This window comes from Asterias rubens, chromosome 6, assembly GCF_902459465.1.
Source record: "Asterias rubens chromosome 6, eAstRub1.3, whole genome shotgun sequence".
NCBI lineage: Eukaryota > Metazoa > Echinodermata > Asteroidea > Forcipulatida > Asteriidae > Asterias > Asterias rubens.
The window spans coordinates 4,788,644-4,813,199 of NC_047067.1; the positions used below are offsets into that span (position 1 = coordinate 4,788,644).

General features: G+C 41.0%; 2 protein-coding genes across 4 annotated transcripts; both read left to right on the forward strand.

The window, feature by feature from the left end:
• The first annotated feature begins 83 nt into the window (after window positions 1–83).
• LOC117291103 lies at window positions 84–7,801 on the forward strand. The gene is made up of 4 exons (XM_033772630.1): window positions 84–321; window positions 2,344–2,508; window positions 3,199–3,518; window positions 4,695–7,801. The coding sequence occupies exons 1-4, from the start codon at window positions 181–183 to the stop codon at window positions 6,649–6,651; spliced, it is 2,583 nt and encodes an 860-aa protein (XP_033628521.1). The 5' UTR covers window positions 84–180; the 3' UTR covers window positions 6,652–7,801.
• Window positions 7,802–8,818: 1,017 nt separating this feature from the next.
• On the forward strand, window positions 8,819–24,272 carry LOC117291925 (metallophosphoesterase MPPED2-like). Of its 3 annotated transcripts, XM_033773935.1 has the most exons (8): window positions 8,819–9,219; window positions 10,196–10,263; window positions 17,940–18,139; window positions 19,403–19,552; window positions 19,592–19,738; window positions 20,634–20,862; window positions 21,728–21,843; window positions 22,286–24,272. In XM_033773935.1, exons 2-8 carry the CDS (start codon window positions 10,253–10,255, stop codon window positions 22,537–22,539), a joined length of 1,107 nt encoding a protein of 368 aa, XP_033629826.1. In that variant the 5' UTR covers window positions 8,819–9,219; window positions 10,196–10,252; the 3' UTR covers window positions 22,540–24,272. The 3 variants fall into 3 exon arrangements, with proteins under 3 accessions (XP_033629826.1, XP_033629823.1, XP_033629824.1); XM_033773932.1 differs by lacking the exon at window positions 19,592–19,738; XM_033773933.1 differs by lacking the exon at window positions 19,592–19,738 and having other exon boundaries at window positions 8,819–9,215.
• Window positions 24,273–24,556: the final 284 nt, after the last annotated feature.

Below are 24,556 nucleotides of genomic sequence, written 5' to 3' on the forward strand. Positions count from 1 at the left end.
AATCTTTCATTCTATTGATTTTTGTTCCATAACACCTGTCACTAAAATTGTCAAAAAACAATCCCAACTCCCCCAAACTAATCCCCAAGCTATTATACACAGTTACGATATATTGTGGTGAGAGAGTCTTTCCTTCCTTGGAATAAACCCCCCTCTCCTTGGCTGATATTGCTGGTCATTATGACTCCCTCTATCAGGGGGATTATCACGGTGTTCGTCACCGTGTCCCTGGTGGCCCCGTCACAAGGTGGATGCCCCGTGGATTGGGTTCATCAAGGCTTCAAATGTACACAACTATTCTCGGAGCTTTTGACATGGAAGGTACGTTTTTTATATTTAGGACGGATCTCTTTTTATGTAAAAGAGTGAAAATGTCACTCCCTTGTCCGAGTGGTGTCAGTTTCGCTCTTTTGAGATTGAAAGTAAATCTGTGTCACTCTTTTTTAGTGATATTGGTATTAACTTCACTCTAAATCGAGTTGAAAGTACCCGTCTTTCACTGTAAAAAGAGTTGTCCGCCATGGCTCTTTGCAAGAGTGGTATGACGGATAAAACGAGTGGTAGGGCTAAAGCAAACCCAAAATGGGTTGAAGGGGGTAGAGCAGGGGCGTCAATCCGTCTTGAAAGGTGGGGGGGAGACATAACATTTACGGCGTGGGGTCCGGGGCCCGCTTTAGGGCCCCGGGAATTTTTTAGGCCGTAGATCTAGGGAGTCTGAGGGGTGATGTTCCCCCCTCTCAGATGTTGGAATTTAATGCCTATTTCAAGCTATGATGCACCTATTTTTGCTTTCATGGTTATTGTATACCCACGGTTTATATCCATATTGTTTCTGCATTATAATGCTCAGACGGCAGTTCATCCCTGGTGGGTATTAAAGATGGAGCCTGCTATAAAGCGGAACGCGAAGCGTTTTATGGCCTTGGGTCCGGGCCTAAGGGCTCGGAAAATTTTGCATTCTAGATGCTCTGTGGTGCAATCTTAGGACAATAAGAGGCATACAGAATGGAACAGAACATCTGTAAAATGTGAGCAGCAGTAGAACCTTTTGAGTTAACAGCATCTTCAAGTGCGGATCTATGAACCTTGTTTTAGGGGGCAAATCTGTGAGAGAGTGAGCACACGAGTGTGAAACCTTTACGGCATGGGTCCGGGCCCGCTTAAGGGCCCGGGAAAATTTTGTATTTTTAGATCGTGCAATCTTTAGGCCATATAGCGGCCAAATGGCAAACGAAACAGAACAATGAGCTGTGGGAATATTGTGTTCCGGTGCTCCACAGTTCCAGAGTGCAAAACATGAGTTTCATGATAAAGGTGGTCAAAAGACACGGGGAACAGTTGATACTGTGTCCCCCACCCTTCGAGAATGGGGTGGGGGTTCACGTTCCTTCCACTCTTTCAGGGGGAGGTGCAAATCTGTCAACGATGGACCATGCGTGTGGGAAGCCTTTACGTCGTGAGGTGCGGGCCCGATTAAGGGCCCGGGGAAATTTTGCATTTTAGATGCTCTGTGATGCAATCTAGGGCCAATTTTGAGGGGGGACATTTGATATAGTGTCCCCAACCCTTCAAAAAATTGTGTGATCCTTTGCCCACAGGATTAATGCCCATATAGGGACACAGGGTTTCGTCTTACACAGTGCAAAACTTGGGCTTCATGATAAAGGTGGTCAAAAGGTGGGGGGGGGGACATTTGATATTGTGTCCCCCACCCTCCAAAAGGTGGGGGGACATGTCCCCCTGTCCCCCCCCCCCTGATTGACGCCCATGGGGTAGAGGTACTATAAACCCCATGAGTTAAAGCGGTGAAAAGGGCAGATTAGTGGAACCTTATTGGGTTGAACGATGATGAAGAGGGACAGACTAAACCAAAATGGGCGGGTAGTGGGATGAAGACTAGTAAACCCTAATGGATTGTAGTGGGTGAAGAGGGACAGACAGTAAACCTAAATGGGTTAAACCGTGGGTTGAAGAGGGACAGTCTAGTAAACCCAAATAGGTTGAAGTGTGTGAAGAGGGTCATATACAGTAAACCTAAATGGGTTAATAAACCGTGGGTTGAAGTAAACCCAAATGGGTTCAAGTGGGTGAAGAGGGACAGACTAGTAAACCCAAATGGGTTACAGGGGGATGAAGAGGGACAGACCCAAATTGGTGGAAGGGGAATGCATAATCTGGACAGGTGAGTTAATAACGGACCGATGTGTTATGGGGGGGGGGGGTCGGGTTCGGGTCTGGAGAACCGATGAACATTGCAGGATATCAAGTTGGAACAGCTTTTTATTGTTCCGACTTTCCACTCTGTAAACATGATTCTTCTTCTGTCCTACTTTTGTATAACAGGAGGCCGAACAAAATTGCCAATCCTTCACAAATGAGAACGGCGAAGCAGGTCATCTGTTGTCGATTGCGGACGTGAGAGAAAACGCTTTACTAGGTCTATGGAGTTCACAGCAGGTGGATAACGTTTGGGTTGGACTCAGCAGACAAGATGAAGATGACATCATGGTAAGCAGTTTGTGGGTTCGATTCTCAACTTTATCTTTTCTCAATTATTTTTATAGGGCGCGGGACACCAAATACTAAAAATAGTTGTTGGCCAAAAAAATTATTTGGTAACGAGCTATGGAAAGCTGTTGATAGTACAAAACGTTGTGACGAAAAAAATTTTTTGAGAAAGAGGAAACTTCTCACTCAAATAATAAAATACCAGGCCTGAAGCCTTATATTTTCACAGATTTGTTATATTATGCATATGTTGAGATACACCTATGAAAAGAAAGTGTCGACATTTGCTGATAACGTTCCATCCAGGGACGTTGTGCACCAACAGGTCCCTCACTTGAAGGTTTCAAGGGTTTGTCGTAAAATCACGATGTCATTTCATAATCATCATCAACATCATTTAGGCTGTTTTCATCCAGTCTAAGATTAACCCTCCTCATAATGCCATTCATTTCTATTTCCTGCAGTTTTGGTCCATGTTGTTCCTGCATACACCCTGATGTCATCTCTCCATCTTCTTTTCCATCTACCTCTTTTCCGTTTCCCTGTCCTTGGATGTTGTCCATCTGTTGTCATTTCTTCGGGCACCCATGCAGCCCATCTTCATTGAGCCTGTCTTAATATCCTTGTGATAAAACTGTAGAGGTTATTTGACAGAAGGTATTTCATGTTGTGGGTTGTGTTTTCAAACAGGCATGGTCTAACGGTCTACCGACTGATTTCTACGGCCTAGTGATGAACGGCCTACTCGACCTCTCCGACGATGGAGACTGCACCCTGGCAATACTCGACGATCGACGGTCAGCATTATTGTCCACCAACTGCGACAATAAATTCCAGTATGTCTGCGAGCTTAGCACATGTCCAGCTGGTTGGACGTCGTATTTGGGCAACTGCTATCGGAACTTTGACGAAAACAAATCTTGGATCGAGGCTGAGGGTCAGTGTCGTGGTTACCTAACGGGTGGTTCCGTTGGCCAGTTGGTTTCCATCGCAACGGAGGACTTCAGCAGGTAAGTCCGAGTCACTGACAAAACTGTAGACTATCATTGGTGGTTTTTATTAGATGTTACAAGCTGTGGAGTTGGTTGTATTCGTAAACTCCTTCTTCGTTTATGTTTAAAAGGGTATGTCTTAGATCAACTGTAGCTCTTTGATTGATATCAAATAATCCAGCTTTACTACTCATTGTTCTTTCACTAGTCCGATGATGGTACACTTTGGAACACTAGGTGGCAGTAGACTTACGTGGATTTACCCACAGACATAAAGAACCTATGTTCTATGGCACTTTTTGAAACCATGGCTTCTGCTCCAGATTCGGCTCAGAATAGCCTGGCCCCACGGTTGTTTTGACTGCACGTGCGCTTTGTGTACGTACTCTGGGCTCTAGACGAGATCGAAGCCTGAAGCCAATTCCAAGGCTTAAGCCATGGATTCAAAAAGCGCCTTAGGCCGTGTCCGAAACGGCGACTTCGGCTACAGCTACGGCTAGATCGCGCGCGTCTGCTATCCTTCAACACTGGTAGACGCGCTGATCTAGACGTAGCTGTAGCCGAAGCCGTCGTTTCGGACACGGCCTAAGTCTGTGATTTTACCTGGTTAGTCTGCTGCCACCTAGCGTTCCAAAACTCCACCTTTATTACTCATCAAACCATGGAGGAACAAGATCAGATCCTCCATGAATCGAACGGAATAATCTTAAACACAGGCATCATGAGAAGGACTGACTTCAGAATTCAGTCCCAATTCCAACCTGATTTGTATATAACAATTGGACGAACCATACCTACATTAGTGTTTCGCTCGGCCCCAGCAGCCAGGGTACCTACATAAGGATTTCGCTCGGCCCCAGCGGCCAGGGTCTATCGAGGACCGCTGGGATGGGCTAATCAGCTTGCACAGATTCTTGTTCAGGAAGTGTGTTATGTGTGCAGTGTGAGTGTGATGTATGATGGGACTGGGCAGTGCCTTGCCTTAACCAATGAGCGTGCTTGATACGTTTGCCCATCCCAGCGCATTTGGTTAAGGCAAGGCGTTGGGGACGAGTGAATCAGAAGGGGTACATCATTTTTAACGTTCTGGCACTTCTTGACATGATTCCGTCTGCTTTCTCTTAAACAAGCCCATTTTCGGCACTTTTGTTTAAACCAATATTGACCGAAAATTTAACATTTCCGTTGAAACAGGTTCCTAACAGAATGGCAAATGATGTCAGCAAGCAAATCGAACTCGGCTGTGAAGACTTGGATTGGAGTCGACAAGACTCCAGAGGGGGTAAATCGACTGAGGGAATCCACAGGAAAGATGGCAGGTTGTTCTCAGATAGAGGGCGGTGTTGTGGTGAGTAATATCAACTGCAGCACAGTGTCGACATACGTTTGCGAGATCAGCATGTGCCCGGTGGGGTTCGTAGCTTTTCAAGATCAATGCCTGATGTACGTCGGGGACGAGCATACTGGGGGCGAGGATGAAGGAGGAGCTCATGCGGAGGTCGGAGGTCATAAGCTTTCGAGGAGGAGACGAAGTTTCTTTAATAGTTTGGGAAGTTTTAAGCAAACGACAAAAACGTCTAACACAAACAGGAACACAAAAAGGGTTTCATTTTCCAATTTCTTTTCAAAAAAGAAGAGTAGCTTCACCAGAAGTGCGGCATCGAACCAGTTCAAACCATCCACTTCAAAATCATACGTATCCAAGCCTGGCGGTTTATTCTCCTCTTTCTTTAAGACACAACCAAAAACAAAAACCGCGAGTATGACCCGGACTGTCGGTGAGATCAAACCCAAGGAATTTAAGTTCAGTAGTGGGTTGGGGGCAACTTTTAAGAGCCGAGGAAGTGCACCCGCTGCCTCAATCGCCGAATCACCGGTACCAAGCGTTCAGAAGACAGTCGTACGTCAGAAGTCAATGCCAGCAGTCAACTCATTACCGCCCTCGCCTCTATTTAATTTCAACTCATTCTTTAAGAAAAAGCAAACGAGCACTTTGAAAGTTCTTCCAACTCCGGCCGCTCCAGTCACAGTCACAAGCACGGTGGCCAAAAGCACGTTGATATGTCCGACGGGCTGGAGCAGCTTCGCGGGGTCGTGTGTTCTATACTCAGCTGAAATGAAAACTTGGGACGAGGCAGAGAGTTACTGCAACAGCCGCGACTTGGGACCGTATTTTTCAGGCTATGAGGCTCATCTTCCAACTGTTGAGAATACCTTGCAGAATTCCAATATGGTGTCCGTTGTCCAGTATGCCCAGGCTACTAATCTACCTCCAGCTTGGATTGGCAGGAAAGAGGGAAGACTCCCTAGTGAGTGGATCATTGATGAGGACACCATCTTCGATTCCTTCATCTCTCATGAAGGCGATACAACGGAGGACTGTGTCTACGTCAACTTCCGGGAGAAATACAACTGGGGTCACAAGTCTTGTTCGACCCAACTGCCATTCTTCTGCAAGGTTAAGAAAACTGACAAGTACATCAAGTCAAGTGTTCCAGCGGTAGTGCCAATTGTTCCAGCGGTTGGGTCAAGTGATCCAGCTGTAGGGTCAAGTGATCCGATTCTCAAACGAAAACCGGTGAGGAGGCCAGTGCCATCATCACCAGTTGTGCAACCTTCTTCTTCTTCTTCTTCTTCCTCTTCTTCTTCTTCTTCATCTTCCTCGTCGTCTTCGTCGTCGTCTTCCTCCTCCTCAAGTGCCACCAGCTCAACGAAATACTGCTTCCCAACATGGAAACGTCTTGGCGACTTCTGCTATTACGTCTTCACTGAAGAGCGGGCATGGGAGGAAGCAAGGGACCAGTGCAAGGAGTACGTCTATGGAAACGAGGTGAACGAAAGGGCCAACCTCGTATCCGTCGCCTCCTCAGAGGAAAACGACTTCCTTGTGAGTGCCTCGTCGTCTACGCTCCCGTTCTGGATCGGCATGGACGGCACCAATTGGCTAGATGGAACTGTCGTTGGCTACAACGCTTCTCCTATAGGCAGCCTAATAATTATTGATGACCCCATGTCTCTCTCTGCGTCGACCACAGGGTCATGCTCTTATGCTTTGAACAAGCAATGGGGTCAGCAGGATTGCTCGCAGAAGCTCCCGTTCATCTGTAAGATGCCGGCTGCCGTAGTGGCTCATTTTGTCCGGAAGAAGTAAAAATCAAATCGTCCGGGCATTATGTGGTTTAATTGGTAATATTAATGGGGTTATCGTTATGGTGTTACTGTAATTAAGTATAAACTATTGGAGGGGGTAAGATTTGTTGAAAGAAGGGTGAGTGGTCCTTAGTGCCCCCCCCCCCCTCAATGATCCTTTGCAATTCAAGGTCGATTTCACAAGAGTTTTTAAACACAGTTAAGGCTAGTCCTTTAGAAGGACGAGGAACTCGTCCTAACTCGAGATAAAACTAGTCTTAACTCTTTGTGAAATCCACTCCTGAGCGTTAGTGTCCCATCACAGACCAAAGTACAGATTCTTGACTGGATGAGGGGTCCTTAGTGGTCCTTAGTTCCCCTTAACTATAAGGGATGAGGGGTCCTTTAGCAGTCTGGTCCTTATACCGCCTCTTCACTGACCCTAACTGCAGATTCTTCATTGTGTAGACAGGATTGTAGATTTGCTGACGCTCTTCATTAATTGCAAAGCCGATAATAAAAAGCCTTAGTTAAGTTAACTTCGACTAAGCCAATATTAGCCAAGGACATGATGAATAGGACAGTGTTCAGTTTTAGATGTGTGAGGGAAACCCCAATGGGGAAACCCACGCGATTAGGTCGGGACTGGAAACTCGATCCACATGCAAGGCATACGGCTCTGAGGAGGGATTCGAACCGGGGTGCACAGAAATGAAAGGCAGGGAAAGAAACCACTGGGCCAGTTGACAACAATTTTTAAAGAATAATTGTTGTATCTAATCTGGGAGGAAGTACCAGCATTGCGACGATAATAGCAAGTTGATTACAATATTTATGAAACCTATATCTAAGAAATAACACAATTTATTGACAAAGTAAACAGTTGTATTACGGTGAGAGGGTTTGGATAAAGTGTTAAGGTTAATGTTCTTCTCATTTGATTTTGTTCGTGGTAATATTTTAAGAAGAATTAAATGAACTTAAACCGATAGTTTAAACCTATACAAATATAGATATACAGTAAAGCTATAAGTAAGTAACTAACATCTAAAAATTTAATTTCAAAAGGATTTCGTTTTTGAGATATCGTCGAAAAGCTGGAGTGGTTATGTAATGGGAATTCACAATCTGAGAAACGTTTCGTGGATGAAGCGTTTCTCAGATTGTTTGGATGTCTTTTTCTAAAACCACATTCCTTAATAGAAGGAAATCGTTTCTCAAAAATGTTATTCCTTATCAACACCTAGCTTCAGTGTTTCTTACAGTTTTTACGCGTCATTATTATTTTTTGAGTAATTACGTCAGGTATACCCTCCCTTCACGATGCTTTTAAATACCACATTATTTTTGTTTTCATTTTATTTGACAAACGATTTGTTATTTTCAGTAATGGAAATTAAAAATGGAATAAAATCAGAGGCTTACTCTCTAACCAGTCTCAAACAATGAAATGTTTCGTTTTCCGCTTGTGTCACTTGAAACATCAACCTTCGACGAGAAAATAGTTGGGCCTAGGTCATAGTTCAAGATCAACCCCCCCCCCCCCTCAGACCTTTTCAATAATGTAAATAAAACACAAACACAACTTACTATAGACGATGTGACCTGTGACATCACATGTTTACAAAACGACCACAGAGCCTCGACTTCAGTGCAGGCACGATTTGTACACAGCTCAACGGAAGAAAACATCAAATCTAATATTTTATGGAGATTGCACTGTCTAACTTTTGATATGATGAAAGGGGGCACATCTCAAAACTTGTCCAGCTTTTACCTTCACAACTTTTGTTTTTATGTGGAAATTATGACACAGAATGTCAACTTTCCCATAGGACCAGTGTAGTATCTTGCCTGCCAGAATACTCAAAGAATGTACAAGGGTGACACTTATTATAAACAAAGTTCACGTGGTCTATTGTCATCAAAGAAAAGGGGAACTAAAGGAGTAACTAATCTATGAAATTGGGCCCTGATTAGTTTCACATATGAAGGGGAAAAAACGCGTGCCCAGCCCCTTAACATATAAGACATTCCTGCCCCCTCCATTTCTGAAAGTAGTAGTAACTAGAAATACCGCCCTCCTGTGGTGAGTGACAACCGCATAATTATAATCAATCGCTGGAGGGCGCTATACATCCTAGAGGAAAAAGTTCGGATGAAAGAAATATAAATAAAAGGGCCCGGCGATCAAGGACTGACACTGTCTGAATTCACAAGGAATAGCCTTTGCAGAAAGCTCGTTATTCACGGATATATGATTACCAATACAAGGATCAGATGCTGCAGTTTAATCAAAAAGAAGGAAGGTAGTAAACTGCAAGCTTTGAAGTCGTAACCCGTGGATCTGAAGGCAAGATTGACGAGAACAAAACTTACGGAGGTGACGGACGGGCTGTGTGTGTGTGTGCGGTGTGTGTGTCATTTTAATGTTTATCAACCAACTAACCAACGACAACGCATAGAATCGAAAGAAAGGAGCTTGTTGAACTTGGAGCCAGTCTGGTGTGGTGGTACAGTTGATTGACAACACGATGGATGTCTCCCGGTGGTGAAACCAGTGTGACTTTAGTAGCAAAATTATTGGTAGGTAAGTTGAAGTTGTCAACAAATGGGGCGGGGTTGCCCGATTTGGAAATGATTGATAATGTCTTAATGATATAAATAAAAACAATCATCCGACCCGCCAACCTTTCCCAATCGGGACAGAATCACAGAGCTCGGATATTATATCCGGGATATGTGAATATGAAGGGGGGGGGGGGGTCCACAAGACCGCAGGGCTTATAGCTCAGAATATGTATTGGACCTGATTAGAATTTCAAGACCAGAATCAAAATGAAAAGAGACCAGAATAGAATCAAACAGTCAAAATAAATAAGAACACTGTAGGATTTGTCCCCCTATCACTTCTGTTTTTTATGTGTGATCTTACAGGATTGAATGAATTGAAAGATAGTTGTTCAACTCAAACTCAACAATGAACATCTTTCTTTTCAGACAAAGATGTTGAATTGAAGAAAACATAGTTGGTTGCAATAAAGTAACCCTCCTCCCGACGGTGAAGCCGGAGGGTTACGACGCAGTTTTACTGCGAAACAACTAACACTGGGGCGAAATGGACAAGCACGTACAATTTCGACAGCGCATCAACAGATTTGCTCCATTTTTACCACTTACGAAAATCATGACACAACTTCTACGAACTCAAACTTAATCCTCATTGTCTAATGAATCCTTTCATTACACTAAAAACATCATTGAGAAAATATTTTTAATCTGAATGGGCGGAGCTTCGGCAACAATTGCAGTCAGCGCAGTGTACCGAACAACGTACAAACTTCAACCTGGGAAATTTGTGACTGTTTCGCTCCGGGATATAGTAAGTTTTTGTCCCTTTTTTTTCCCAAAATATTTTCTCAATGATGTTTTGAAAAACCGCCTTAAAAGACGCTCAAGGTACTTCACAGATCCTAAAGATGTAAAACAAGAAGCCAGGTTGTGCACACACACCCTTTAATAGTCTGTCTCTTAATTGTCTGAATTATTGATTTAATTTTAAACAGAGTGTCGATTGAGAGGACTAAGCCTGCTGGTGCTCATGGTATTGCGTCACATTGAATATGTCTTTCAGGTAGGTTCAGTTTGATTTAGCTTGAACACAGAGAATAGAAACCTGTACCTCCTCAGACTGTATCATGAACAGCGGTTGAAAGGCATAGACATTATAGATTTTTTTTCCAACGACCAAAATTTAAAAACTGTGGAAAGCCATAGGGCCTTATATACAAAGCAAAAACAGACGCAGTGACAGATAGCCACAGTTTGTAACAGCAAAGCTTACAGACATTGTAGATAACACTTAAATTGTTGGTTTACTCATGGAGGTAGCTATCTCTACCTATTAGCCTGCATTTGACATCACACTTTGAGGCTTGTGAAGAATGCCAGATACCAGCCTGACCGGATGCTGCCAAATGTACCTTTGACTTTCCCTCCAAAATACTGCTGCCCGCATTGTGACAATGTCTAAGAAATCCTGTCTTATCACCCCCATTCTGAAACAACTACACTGGCTCCCTATCTCTCAATGAATCATCTTCAATTGTCCATAAAAAACTTAATGGCAAGGCTCCCCTCTATATTTCTGAACTTCTCCGAGTTTACACTCAATCAAGAAATCTTCGATCAAGTTCCATGCTTCTTCTCATTGAACCCAAGTCTCAACACTCATGGGGAGACAGGTCTTTTTCTTCAGCTGCGCCACGCATCTGGAACTCTCTACCACTAAATCTTAGAACTTGTCTTTGTGCCACAACATTCAAATCTCTTCTCAAAACTTGTCTAATGTCACAGGTTTTCAAGGACTAATTTTTGTTGTGTCTGTTTTTCTTTGTTTTGCTTTGTTTTGTTTTGTTTTCTTTGTTGTTGATTTTTTACTGTGCCTTGAACACCCAGCAGGGTGGATACGTGCGCATTACAAGTCTTATTATTAGTATTATTATTGTTCATTTCACACAGAGATTTGCAGTCCATGTAAACATTACATAGTGAATACAACAATATTACATTATCCCTTGGCAAGACCACATAACAAACCAACAGATCTATGGAAACATCTCAAAGGTATCACTGACCTTACTCCAAAGGTGACTGAGATTCAGTGGGCAAACAAGAGATGACTTGAAGGCAGTGGACACTATTGGTAACTACTCAAAATAACTAAAACTTTGCTTGGTAGCGATTAATGGGGAGAGATTGATAGTATAAAACATTGTGAGAAACATCTCCCTCTGAAGTGGTGACGTAAGTTTTTGAGATAGAAGTATTTTTCCACAAATTTGATTTGAAGACCACAGAATTAGATTTTGAGGTCTCGAAATTGAGCATCTGAAAGCACACAACATCGTGTGACACTGACAAGAGTGTTTTTTCTTTCAAAGTTATCTTGCAACTTTGACGACCAATTGAGCTCAAATTTTCACAGGTTTGTTATTTTATGCACATATGTTGAAATACACCAAGTGAAAAGACTGGTCTTTGACATTATTATCAATAGTGTCCAGGGTCTTTAAAGTTTTGCTCTGGGAGCCTCAACATGGCAAAAGACCAAGAGGGCGCCTTGCAACAATATTTTGTTGACACCCTGGAGCAGGACTCTAGCATTAACCGCCGTGACCTACCAGCAATGATGGAGCAAAGAGACCAGGGGAGAGTCGTTGTCTGAAATGCCCGAGCTCGCTGGATATCAGTAATGATGATGATATTATGTACAAACATTATCTACAAGCTGCATCCAAAGTACAATCCGTCCATGGAAAGCTTACGTCACAGCATGGAGCTATAGGTCTTCATTGACCTCTGGGTAATTGAGGGGGGCTGTTCGGGCTATAAAGACACAGCACGCTTATAATCCAAATGAAATAGTTTTATCCAATGAAATCATTGGTCATGTAAGACCAGTGCATGTCTTTACATTGTGACTAAAGACAGGGGAACAGTCTAGGGTTCTAACTTTACAAGCCTGAACAGCCCCCCTCAATTACCCAGAGGTCAATGAAGACCTACATGTATACCTATCATTGGCTGAGAGTTGTTTGACCTCAACAATGGCCATTGCAAGGAGTCTATTGACCTTAAAGGGAAGGTACACGTTTGGTAATTACTCAAAACAAATATTTACTTAAAAACTGACTTGGTAACGAGCATTGGAGAGCTGTTGATAGTATAAAACATTGTGGGAAACGACTCCCTATGAAGTAACATGAGAAAGAGGTAATTTCTCACTAAAATAATAAAAGACTTCTAGCTAGAAGTCTTTTATTCTTATCTGAAAGCACACAAATTCCTTCAACAAGAGTGTTTTTTCTTTCATCATTTTCGCGCAACTCCGATGACCAATTGAGCTCAAATTTTCACAGGCTCGTTATTATATGCTTATGATGGGATACACCAAGTAAGGTCTTTGACGGTTACCAAACGTGTACCTTCCCTTTAAATGTGAAGTTTGTAAAGGGTTATTTAAAAAATTCTCACTAGTCTAAAAAACAAAATTATGTGGTTTCATTATTTAACCTACATTATTATTGTGTAAGTATCCAAGTATATGAAGAACACGTGTAGGAAATGTGGGGCCTTTGTGAAGTTGGGCTACAGGGAACAGCTCTGGCACCATAATGCAGGTCCATCACAGTGTCTTTGTCCCATGCCAAAAGCAAATTCTTTCAAAAACGCTGCACAATGATCTTCGAAAGGGAAGGCAAAGATGAGGGTTTTGGTTCATTACAGTCATCCACAAATACATTTTCCATCACGTAAAAAGGCTGAAGAAAAAAAAAACCAGACTAGTAACAGAGGAAAATTAATTTTAAAATCACCTCTTCTGTTACTCCCTATACCTCTATCAAGCTGCCATATTTTTTTTTTTCCCTTTCATTGTCAGTGTTGCAGCCACAGTGGGGGGTGTTGGGATCGATCCTGCACATGACTCAACATTTTTGTCCAGCACTCTGAGCAAAATATACACTGGTCGCCCAGCACAGATTTCCCCTAGAATAAATACAAATATTGTCCACTGTGCATTGATCAGACACACAGCTTATGATTAAAGGAGTATCAAACATCACATCTAGAAAGAACACCAAAAGGCCATTCAACTTATTGCATGGCCCCCATAACCTGAACAGTTTGGAAACCTGGCATCATGTCTACCTGAAGCTTGCACTTCGGCAATACTAATGGCTTTATATAATAATTTTGGTTGATTCGCTCGTCCTTGGTGTACTTTTACAAAGTTGGATTTATAGCCCACTTCTAAAATTGGTCTAGCTTCAACTCTGTTCCCTGGATCCCACAGCATTAACTGATTGAACCTCTTCAAAATATAATTATCCATGATTGGTTAGAGCTGACAAAATAGTCACAGTGTTCATGTTTTGTGTGATCAACCAGTGAAACCTGTGAAAACTTGGGCTTAATTTAAATCCACAGGAGAATAGAGTGAGAATTAGCCTTCTGTGCACAATGCACAATTCAGCATGTAAACACATCATCCTTAATTTTGGATGTGACAGCTGAAATCGACTGTTGCATTTTGGAGGGTTTTCAGATCTATAGTTTTCTCAAACATGACTTAATTTCAGGGGGAACTTACGTCACAGAAAACAACATGAATCTAGTATGAACATCTTCATCATTCCCTGCGGGGCATCATCCTTCTCTTCTTAGTAAGCCTATGCCATTTGGGTTGCATTACATTTTGACTACGTGCATGATTGAGCATGTTTTAAAAAGAGAGAATAGGGAAATTATGCAAGATTTCTGAAGATCATTATTTTAGATCAATTTCTGTTTTTTTTGTCACCAGTGGATTATGGGCGAGAATGTTCTTTTTTTTAAATTGGCTTTTTTTGTAAATTGTTCACTCTAAAATGAAACAATGATTTTTTTTAATCCTCTCAGACAACTCTCTACCAAAAAAAACTAAATTAGTCAAGCTTCCAAAGCAAAAAAAAGGCATGATTATACAGCATTTTCTTCTGCTGTAAGGAGTACTGTTGGGTTGGGGGGGTGCAATTCCAATGCTCCAGTAGAAAATGCCTTGGTGCCCTTGCCCTTTCAAAAACAATGCATACAGGCCTGGGCCCAATTTCATAGCGCTGCTTAGCGGCCAATTTTGTGCTTACTGTGCAATTTCTATTTCATAGCGCTGCTAACCGTAAGTGCACGAAAAGGCATGCTAATCTTCCGGTGCTTACCGCATGAAAATAAATGACGTCACAATGCAAATCCACGGTAAACACACAAATGGCCGCCCAATTTTTCTGCTAACCTGTGAAATACGCTAAGGCTTAAGCAAATTTTTCTGCTACAGTAAGCACGCAAATTTGCTTACCGTTAAGCAGTTCTACGCACTGTGTACCCAATCTGCCCCATACACACATTGTACTCAAGTTCAGCCACCCACTTTGCACTGAATTCACTTTTCATTATGGCATTGTGCATTCACTAAAGAAACCTATGGCATGTTGACTAACGCAGTCCATGCTCCGCACAGATTGGGTTTCCTTCATTATCAAAGAACACACAGTTTCTGGGTATTTGTTGAATAGGCTGGGATGTTTATTGAAAGTTCTCCAGTATAGTGGGAACCAGGCTCTGTTAGTTGAGCAATCTGAGCTGTACATCTTATTTTCGTAAGAGTGGATTTTTTTATTCTCCGTGGAAAGGGTTGACTTGGCCGATTCAACTCTAAGATAAAGTTACGCATTTTAATCAATATATTTTGCTTTAAATTCTGTGGAAGCTAGTCCTGTTTTGATTTTTCATGAGATTGTAGCCTGTATGCATGATTGAGTCAAGCTCTTTAAAAGGACTGCCATCTGGTTCATCTAAAACTGAGTAGTGTAATGTAAAATTTAAAAATTAAAGGTGTATGTATTTTACAGCTGACAAAATTATTGTACACATAAAGCTGAAAAACTGTTACAGACACTGAAATAAAAAGCAGGTGAAAATTTTGACTTAATTCGTTGTATGAGCAGTAGAAAATGGTGAGAAACATTGTCCTTAATTTTGGTTGTAGTAGCCGAAATAAGCTGTTAATTGCGCTATTTTTGTTTCTCAGATACAGTTTTCTAAAATATTTCAGAGAGAAATACCTCATAGAAAAGAAAATGGTGCAAACCTTACGAACTAAAATGGTGCAAACCTTTCGAACTAAAATTAAACAATAACATGAATGATGTCTTTATCAAAGACATAATCTAACCTAATTATAGAAAAGCATGTCCATGTATATGATTTAGAATTATTGCATTCTTCATAATTTGAATGGTATGCTGTTAAAGGATTTGGGTACTTTTTCAAAATGTCCATAGATTTACATTAAACTTACAGGGTTTGAAGATAATGATAGTGGAAAGCTTCCCTTCAAATATTACTTACTGAGGTGCTGTAGTTTTTGAGAAATGAGTAAAACAATGTCATGAAAATACGTTTGTAAATGATTCAAATAGTTTTCGTCTCATGAGACGAAAATTATTTTCATGGCATTGTTTTACTCATTACCCAAAAACTACAGCACCTCAGCACGTAATATTTTCAGGTAAGCTTTCTACTGTCATTATCTTTAAACTGTGTAAGTTTAGTGTAAACCTACAATAAGTTACATAGACCCTTGAATGGAATTTGTCAACAGTTCTTTCTGCATAACATTACAACTACAAGCAGGAATGATCATGTTTTTACACAGAGGACATTTATGCAAGATCATTTAGCAATTTCTGTTCCTTTGTTACCAGTGAAATCTGGGAGAGAATGTTGTATTACTTAATTGACTTCTTTTAAAGTTGTGACTAATAATTTAAAATGATCTAAATTGGGACGTTGAGAATTACTCATATTCTAAAGGTTAGGCACCACTCACATGATTGTGAATAAGACATAATGTATGCTTATAAAGATGAATAATTTACTTCAAGAATTAGAATCTGGTTAATTTGCATTGCATGATTTCAAGAAATCCAGTCATTTCTGCATTTAATTAAATGTACACTATGATTAATTCGCAGTCAATATTAGCTCAAATTTGCGTAAACATACTTTCTACTACCTCAATTTCCCAATATCAATGCAGTTAGCTCACATTAAGTGATAGAGGCACAATTCAGTGGATATTTTACACTCCGTCCGCTAATAAACTACACACACAGCCGACCCATCGCACAGCATCGACTGGCCTGGATATTCAGTACACGCACCTGGGGAATTCCTAGGCACTGAGTTATACTTCCTACGCCTCTCAGTACGCTGTCTGTTTCCCCTAGTACCCTGCTTACTCTACGTTGATGTCTGAAGATCGGTGAAAAAGAAGCGGGAAAAAAGAAGAGGGGAAAAAATCGTGATACCCTTAGGGGCTGACCTCATTTCAGTTCGGTCTCTGAACTTCACGTCATGCTGAGAAGAAGAAACAAAATTAACGCCCATCATCACTGGCCGATGAAAAGGGAATTAAAAAACTTGACCTAGTATGAGAAATTCCAGAGGGGTAGGGTTGTGTGTCTGTGGCTGGAGGAGATGGATGAGCTTTAGAAAAACAAACGAGGAAGTTTTTAACGAAGAGGTTAGAGCCTCGGGCTCAGGTTATATGTAGAACTTTTACTTCTTTCTTTATATATGCATGTGATGCTACAAAAACATAGGTCTCTATTACATGTATGTCTGTGCATTGAGCACATTATTGTAAAAGTATTATGTATTACATGTGTGTGTTGTTGATTAGTTAAGTTGTTTCTTCACATTATTGCTATATTTTATTCTTAATAAAACAGTATTGAGAATTTTTTTTTATCCATAAAAGGGTAGAACTTTTAACATGTCTTTCCTTTGGTTTGATTACCAAGAACACAAATATATTCATTAATTTAATACTACATAGTATAGACGATGTGACCTGTGACATCACATGGTTACAAAAGAGCCACAGATTCTGGACTTCCTGCAGGCATGATATGTACACAGCCTCATGGAAGAAACCATAAAATCTTATGTTTTATGGAGATTGCACTGTCTAGTTCTTATCAACTTTTGATATGATGAAAGGGGCACATTGCAAAACTTGTCCAGCTTTTACTTTCATAATTCTTGGATTTATGTGGAAATTATGAAAATTAATATTAATATGTGTAAATTAATATCAATTTCCCATATGACCTGTGCAGTATCTTGCCTGCCAGAATGCCCAAAGAATGTAAAGTCACACTTAATGTAAACAAAGTTCAAATCGTCAATAGTATGCTAAATTTGTGTCTGGATTATAGAATACTGTATCGGTACTCGAGCTGCTAACATAAATGATCGAACTGCCTCCAGCCATGGGGGAATCTTGGTGGTATAGTGGTAAAACATATGCACTAGAAGTGCAAAGGTGGTTTGTGTGAATCCTGCAATGCCTGAGTGATTTGCCTGTGGAGGATTTGTTCTTTACACAGAATTTAGGAAAGTACTGAGTTTACACTACAGTGCTTATTGGGTAAAACACGGGTCATACAAAAAAAATATATAATAAACATTCTTTTTATGGTTTGATAGAAAATGTATGTATTTTTCTTATTGCTGAATCAAGTACCTTTGTTTCACACTTCAGGGAATCGTACAATTGTGGTGTGGGTATAAAATTATTATTCACTTAGTTTTCCAGTAAGAATTTTGGCTGGTAGCCAGTTTCGCTATAAGCAAGATTTTTCTGTGCTTAGCAAGTTTTTATAAGGTTGTAACCCGATGTCCACTTAATTTAATTTCTTTCGACAGACGCTTCCTTCGCGCAACGGGAGGGCGTAGTTTATCATCCAAGCCTCGGGATGAAGACATCAAGGATGAGTATCCCGGAGAGGTGACCGTCCACCCAGAGACCAACAAACCAACTTACGTCTGGGACTGTATCAAGAATAAATCCTCTACGGTTTGTAGGGTGGTTCAACCACTAGACCCAAGCACTCCAAAACCAGAAGGTTTGTGATAGTAAATGGGATTTAGAGGCATTGCATAGTGAGGAATTAATATATTTGGTTTACCAAGTCTCCCCCCCCCAAAAAAAAAAAATCAGAAAAATCTGCTCTGCGGTAGTAGAATCATAGCTTGCATAGCGAGGCAATTCTCTCAAGAACAAACTCTACCTGGCAAGTAGATATAAACCAATGGCCAATGGTGTTACCACAAACCAAATATGTTTGTAATATTGTTGGGGAGGTATTGCTTACTGCTATACCAGCCAGGCCTACATCTGTATGGACTTTGAAGGGGGGAAACCCTGTTTCAGCTCCAGGAGTTGGTGGCAACTGCCCCTGGAAAACTAGTTGGATTGTAGCCAACACCTTGAAGTGGCCTTCAGGCCTTGTGTGTCTGGCAAATTGCATACACAAATTTTAAACAAATAAAAAAATATGCAGCAAATAAGACAGACAAACTGGAGGGGGCCAACTGCTAAAGCACAGAAAGAAGCTAAAGCTAAAAAACAAAATGCCAGAATAATGTTACCAGCCAAAGCAGCCCATCACGAAAGTACTATTTTTGACTGGTCTCCTGCTTAGTTTAGCTTAGCAGGAAGTTGTTAAGCAAAATTGTCAGCTATTAAGTTTAATTGAGTGCTTATAATGGTAAGCAAACTTTTCTGATTAACTGCTTTTGAGCACAAAAAGTGAATGGTAACTAGTTCGTTTTTGCTTAGGGGGAAATTGTTTAGCAACATTGTCTGAACATTTGCAGTAGTGTTAATTGTGTACATATACATCATGTGGGATGCATATTAGCAAAGTTTTCTGTTTCTTGCTTAGTATATGCACATAACTGTGACGCTTTGTGCACATTGTAAGCTTTAACGGTGGCACGCTCACTTTCTGATGTTTGACTGTCTTTTCCTCGACAGTTTTGATAGTTTTGTCATTCAAGAAGCTTAAAAACATAATTAGTCTTTGTATCATCTTGTACATCGTTGTGTTAATCTGTTTCTTTCTTGTTTCTTCAATGTTTTTCATTTTGTCATTTTGTGATGATTATACAGAAATTATTGGTCTCTGAAGGGTTTAAAGTCATGTCTAAAGCGAATGGCTATGGCTATGACAATTGGCTATACCCACGACACTGGATATCTGACATTCTAGCCGTATCCACTGATGAAGCCAATATTCGGTCACAGCCTTATATTTGCATGAAATATCATCTATCTTGCATGTTGCTTTTCAAACCCCTTGCATGTTATGTGTATCCCCACCCAGATGCTGTACGCTTTGTTTGTATATCCGACACGCATAACCAAGCAGCACGGCTTTTACCCACCATCCCTGACGGCGACGTTCTCATCCACGGCGGTGACTTTACAAATGTAGGCAGCTTAAAAGAAATCAAACAATTCAACGATTTTATGGGTAAGTCTGGTATCCGGTCTCCTTTCTTTCCTTTTACAGATCATACCAGGTTTGTGTGTATATCAGACACATTTTCAAGAACGAGTCACATGGCGAAGATTCCAGATGGAGATATTTTGATTCATGCTGGGAACTTTAGTAATATCGGGTTGCCACGGGAGGTGATTGCATTTAATGAGTTTCTAGGTAAGTGACATAAAATAAGTTACTGTTACTGTTGGTTTTATGACTTACTAGTGTTGGAGTCAAGACCTCAAAGTCTAAGACCGAGACCAAGGGCAACAAGACCTTATCTTCCAACACCAAGACCAAGGCCTCACAGTCCAAAACTGAGACCTTACTGCTCAAGACCGAAACCAAGATCTCATTGACAAATGTAAACAAAAATAAAAAACATTTTATTGTTAAAATCTATACAGGTCCTCAGTTTATGAAGGTTTCACCTCTTGGCTGTACATGTATTGTTATTCAATTGAAAACAGACTACTAGACTTGTCTGGTCATAAGTTTACTAGCCTGACACTAAAACCACTGGCCTAGGGTCTGAGATCCAGTGTAAAAATTGAGCCCTGAATTGGGCGGATATTTGTCTGGTTTCCAAGGATTGTAAGATTTGGCCAGCAAATTAATGTTAACGAGACCATTGGGGTTTCAAAGCAGGCCTGATCATTCATGGAGGCAACAAAGGCACTGCCCCCTGGCCATTGCCTTGGTGCCCTTGTAATGCTCCACCAGAAATGTACAATGGTGTCCTTTACCAAGGAGAAAATACCGTGGTGCCTTGCCCTTTCAAAAATGATATTTGTCTGGTTTCCAAGGATTGTAAGATTGAACAGCACCATTGGGGTTTGCAGGCCTGATACATCAGGGAGGCAATGAAGGCAATTGCCTCCATGCCCCCTGGTCATTGCCTTCGTGCCCTTGAAATGCTACAAAAGAAATTTACAATTTCTACATAGGGTACCAAGGTACAGTTTAGGCTATACCGAGGAGAAAATGCCTTGGTGCCCTTGCCCTTTCAAAGACAAAGCATACAGGCCTTGTAGCGAATCTAATTCATCTCTCAATTCAACCCAAACAGGAAAGTTACCTCATAGGCACAAGATTGTCATCGCTGGCAATCATGAGGTGACCTTTGACCGGCAGCTCATGACGGAGCAGAACAGTCACGTGTTCATGAGTTTTGCAACAGCGCTACAAGAGGTGAAGCAAGAAGACTGGAAACATATCCCCTCACATCTCACCAACTGCACCTACCTAGAGGATGCCGAGGTCAACATTATGGGATTCAGAATCTATGGATCACCATGGTAAGCAGTGTTGTAGCCAGGGTGGGCGGTGCTATGGATCACCATGCTAAGCAGTGTTGTAGCCAGGGTGGGCAGTGCTATGGATCACCATGCTAAGCAGTGTTGTAGCCAGGGTGGGCGGTGCTATGGATCACCATGCTAAGCAGTGTTGTAGCCAGGGTGGGCGGTGCTATGGATCACCATGCTAAGCAGTGTTGTAGCCAGGGTGGGTGGGGCTGGGAGGGCATCCCCAGGGGTTGATCTCACAAAGAGTTAGGACTAGTCCTAACTTAGGGCTAGTCCTAGGAGATATACAAATTGCATGGATAGTCCTAAGTTAGGACGAGTCACTGGTCCTAACTGGAGATAAGACTAGTCCTAACTCTTTGTGAAATCCACCCCAGGACTCATAATTTTTGTCCAGGGAAAGAACAAAGCCAAAATGCCTTTCAACTGATTGCATGGCCCCATCACATGAACAGCTTGGAAATCCTGGCATCATGCCTGAAGCTTGCAGTTCAGCAATAATGGCCCCATTTTCAAACATGAATAATTTTGTTGATCCACTCGCCCTTGGTGGACTTCGAAATTTTTTGGATGTGTTGCCCCACCACTAAAATAAGTGCAACCCTGATGGTAAGCATAATATGATGAGGGATCCATTTCTTTATTTTTGTATGAAAAGAGGGTATTCCTATAAAGATGGACATGGGACAATCTCAAGATAACATCATTTTCCTCTGGTTAAGGCCACTTCTGTATTGAAACCTTGCAAAGGGCACCACAGCAAAAAGCACAGGGCACCACAGCAATTACTGTGGGTGCTGTGGATTAATTTTGTTTCTAAATGGTACATTTGTGTGTGTGTGTGTTTTCTCGCTGACAGGCAACCAGAGTTTTGTGACTGGGCGTTCAACCTACCTAGAGGCAAGCCTCTGCTTGATAAGTGGAACCTTATCCCGACTGGGATTGATATTCTAGTCACTCATGGACCACCACTAGGTAAGACCTTTCTGGGCTCAAATTTAGGCTCAAATTCCACAAGACCTCTGCCGTCGATTTCATAAAACTCTTCCTAACTTAAGATTAATCTCAGGACTTAGGATGAGTCCCAACCCTGCACTGTAGCATGCAGACCTTAAGATTAATCCTAAGTTACTCGTCCGAACTCGAGATAAGACGAGTCCTAACTCATTGTGAAATTGATGGCAGGGCTTGTAGCTCAAAAAAAGGGTTTCCCAGACTGGATTTTATTTTACAAGACCAGAATCTTCGGGAGAAAGAAATTCATATTTATCTCGCACTAAATTTGAACCCCAAAACTTCAGCAACTTATGAAAATTGCCGGGTGTGGTTTATGAATTGAATTACTCTACACATCAAAGTTCATGTTACAAAGGAAAGTTTATGTTTAATTTTTCATATTTTTACACTTCCAAATCAGGTCACGGTGATTTAACCACGAGTAAAGAGCGCGCTGGCTGTGTGGAACTCCTGACCTCGATCCAACGCAGGCTAAAACCAAAGTATCACATCTTTGGTCACATCCACGAAGGATACGGCGTCACAACAGATAACACGACCACCTTCATCAATGCCTCCATCTGTACAGTCAACTACAGTCCTTCTAACCATCCCATCGTGTTCGACCTCCCGACCCCAAAAATACCAACAATGGAGGCCGAGACATCTCTTTGACTCTCTGGGGCAAAACCACCTTTGACATCTACGATCCCAAGTTACCCGTTATTGTACACACATTGATCTGGTTCATCTTCTACCAATGACCTTTAACCTATGACCTTTGAGTGCAGAACTACCCCATTGTGTATGACGTAAGTGATGCCAGTTATCCGTCAATGGTAGAAGTGATGTTGATTTAAAGGGCAACACATTTGCTGTGTGCAGTTGAACATCAAATGAACATCAAAATCAACATAGAAATAACAAGCTATTTTGATTTGGTTTTCTTCTTCTGATGTGTTTCAAGTAAAATGTGCATTTCAGTAAAGGTTGAAAATGACTGGGTAAAATTTCTTTGAATGAGTTCCCAGAATCATGGCAATGGACAGTTCATCCTTTCCAATTTGGAATTGTAACCATTTTTGATAAAATCTTTTTTTCCAGTTGATCATTTTGGTTTTGGTTTTTTGAAATAAACACTTGTTCTTATTGTGGACAGTAGTTGACGAGTCTCCCACCGATTCTAAACTCGACCAAAAGTGATTTTGCTATCAATTTTTTTAAAATACCAAAAGAAATGTGGATTTTCTGCTGCATTTTCCACCTTGAAACCTGTGCATAACGGGAACATACTTATAATAATACAAGTAGTGTGCACAATTTGGAGTGTTAAATACTGTTTCTTTTAAGAAATTTCATAGTTTTATACTACTTTATCCTATATAAACTATAGTGAATTATTACTGAAATGTTTTGTTTCTTCACAAATTATACAAACCAGATTGTATGTACTGGATTGTTACCATGCGGTTTTGTTACTACGAGAAATGTTGGCATGGCAACATTGATGAATATTTATGACTCTGCCAAGACAACAAAACAACAACTCATTTGTGAGACCTGATGAAGTGCAATGTTTCATGTCACATGGGTTAGAAGTGATGATTTATTGGACAAATGATTTTAATGTTCAGTTGATGCATTGATGAATATTAATATGTCACATGATGTCAAGTTGTGATTTCATTGGCCAACTGAGTGGCAGGGTTGAGTAGTATGCAAAATGAGGTGTAAAATGTTCTTATTGTATTAAGAAAAAGCTTGTTAAAGAAATAAAATATTGTACTCACTTAAGTGGCGATGTCAATTTTACCGACTTATTCCAAGAGGCATTATGAGAGGGCAAGGCCATTTTTATTGTTCAACATGTTCAAAGGTCACCTCCATTGGGAAAATCTGTTGAACAACTTTTGAAGGGGCACCAAGGGCATGACCAGGGAAAAACCATGACCAGAGAAAAACCATAGCCCGTGGACTCTGTGTAATTCAAGGCAAGCAATGTCACTTGGACATTAGTTGAGAAACAGCCTCATCGTAAGAATGGGTCATACTTTAAGTAGAGATCCTTTATCATGGTTGCAAAAGCTGGCAAGAGACTTTGCATAAGTCTCACGCGTGTTCAAATATTTTTGGTCCCTTGTACATAGTTTCAGCACATGACAGAAGTGAACAGTCTAGTGAAAACTTGTTTGTGTTAAAACAGATGTTTCCCTTTTACAAATGAAACCATGTTGTGAGTCATTGAATATACACAGAATTGATTTGTACACACATAACATTAGTATGTTATATTCTTTGCTTGCCGTGTCCATGTCATTGATATCACATTTACTCACTCTATAGACCATGTGAATCTTGTTCACAATAAGTGTGACCTTGTACATTCTTTCAGTATTCTGGCAGGCAAGATACTACACTGGTCCTATGGGAAAGTTGGTATTTTGTGTCATAATTTCCACATGAAACCAAGAGTTATGAAAGTAAAAGCTGGACAAGTTTTGAGAGGTGCCCCCTTTCAGCGTATCAAAAGTTGATAAGAATTAGACAGTGCAATCTCCATAAAATGTAAGATTTTATTTCAAATCATGCCTGCAGGAAGTCCAGGCTCTGTGGCTCTTTTGTAAACATGTGATGTCACAGGTCACATCTTCTATTGTGCAATTTTTTACCAGACTTCTCAAATAGGTTTATT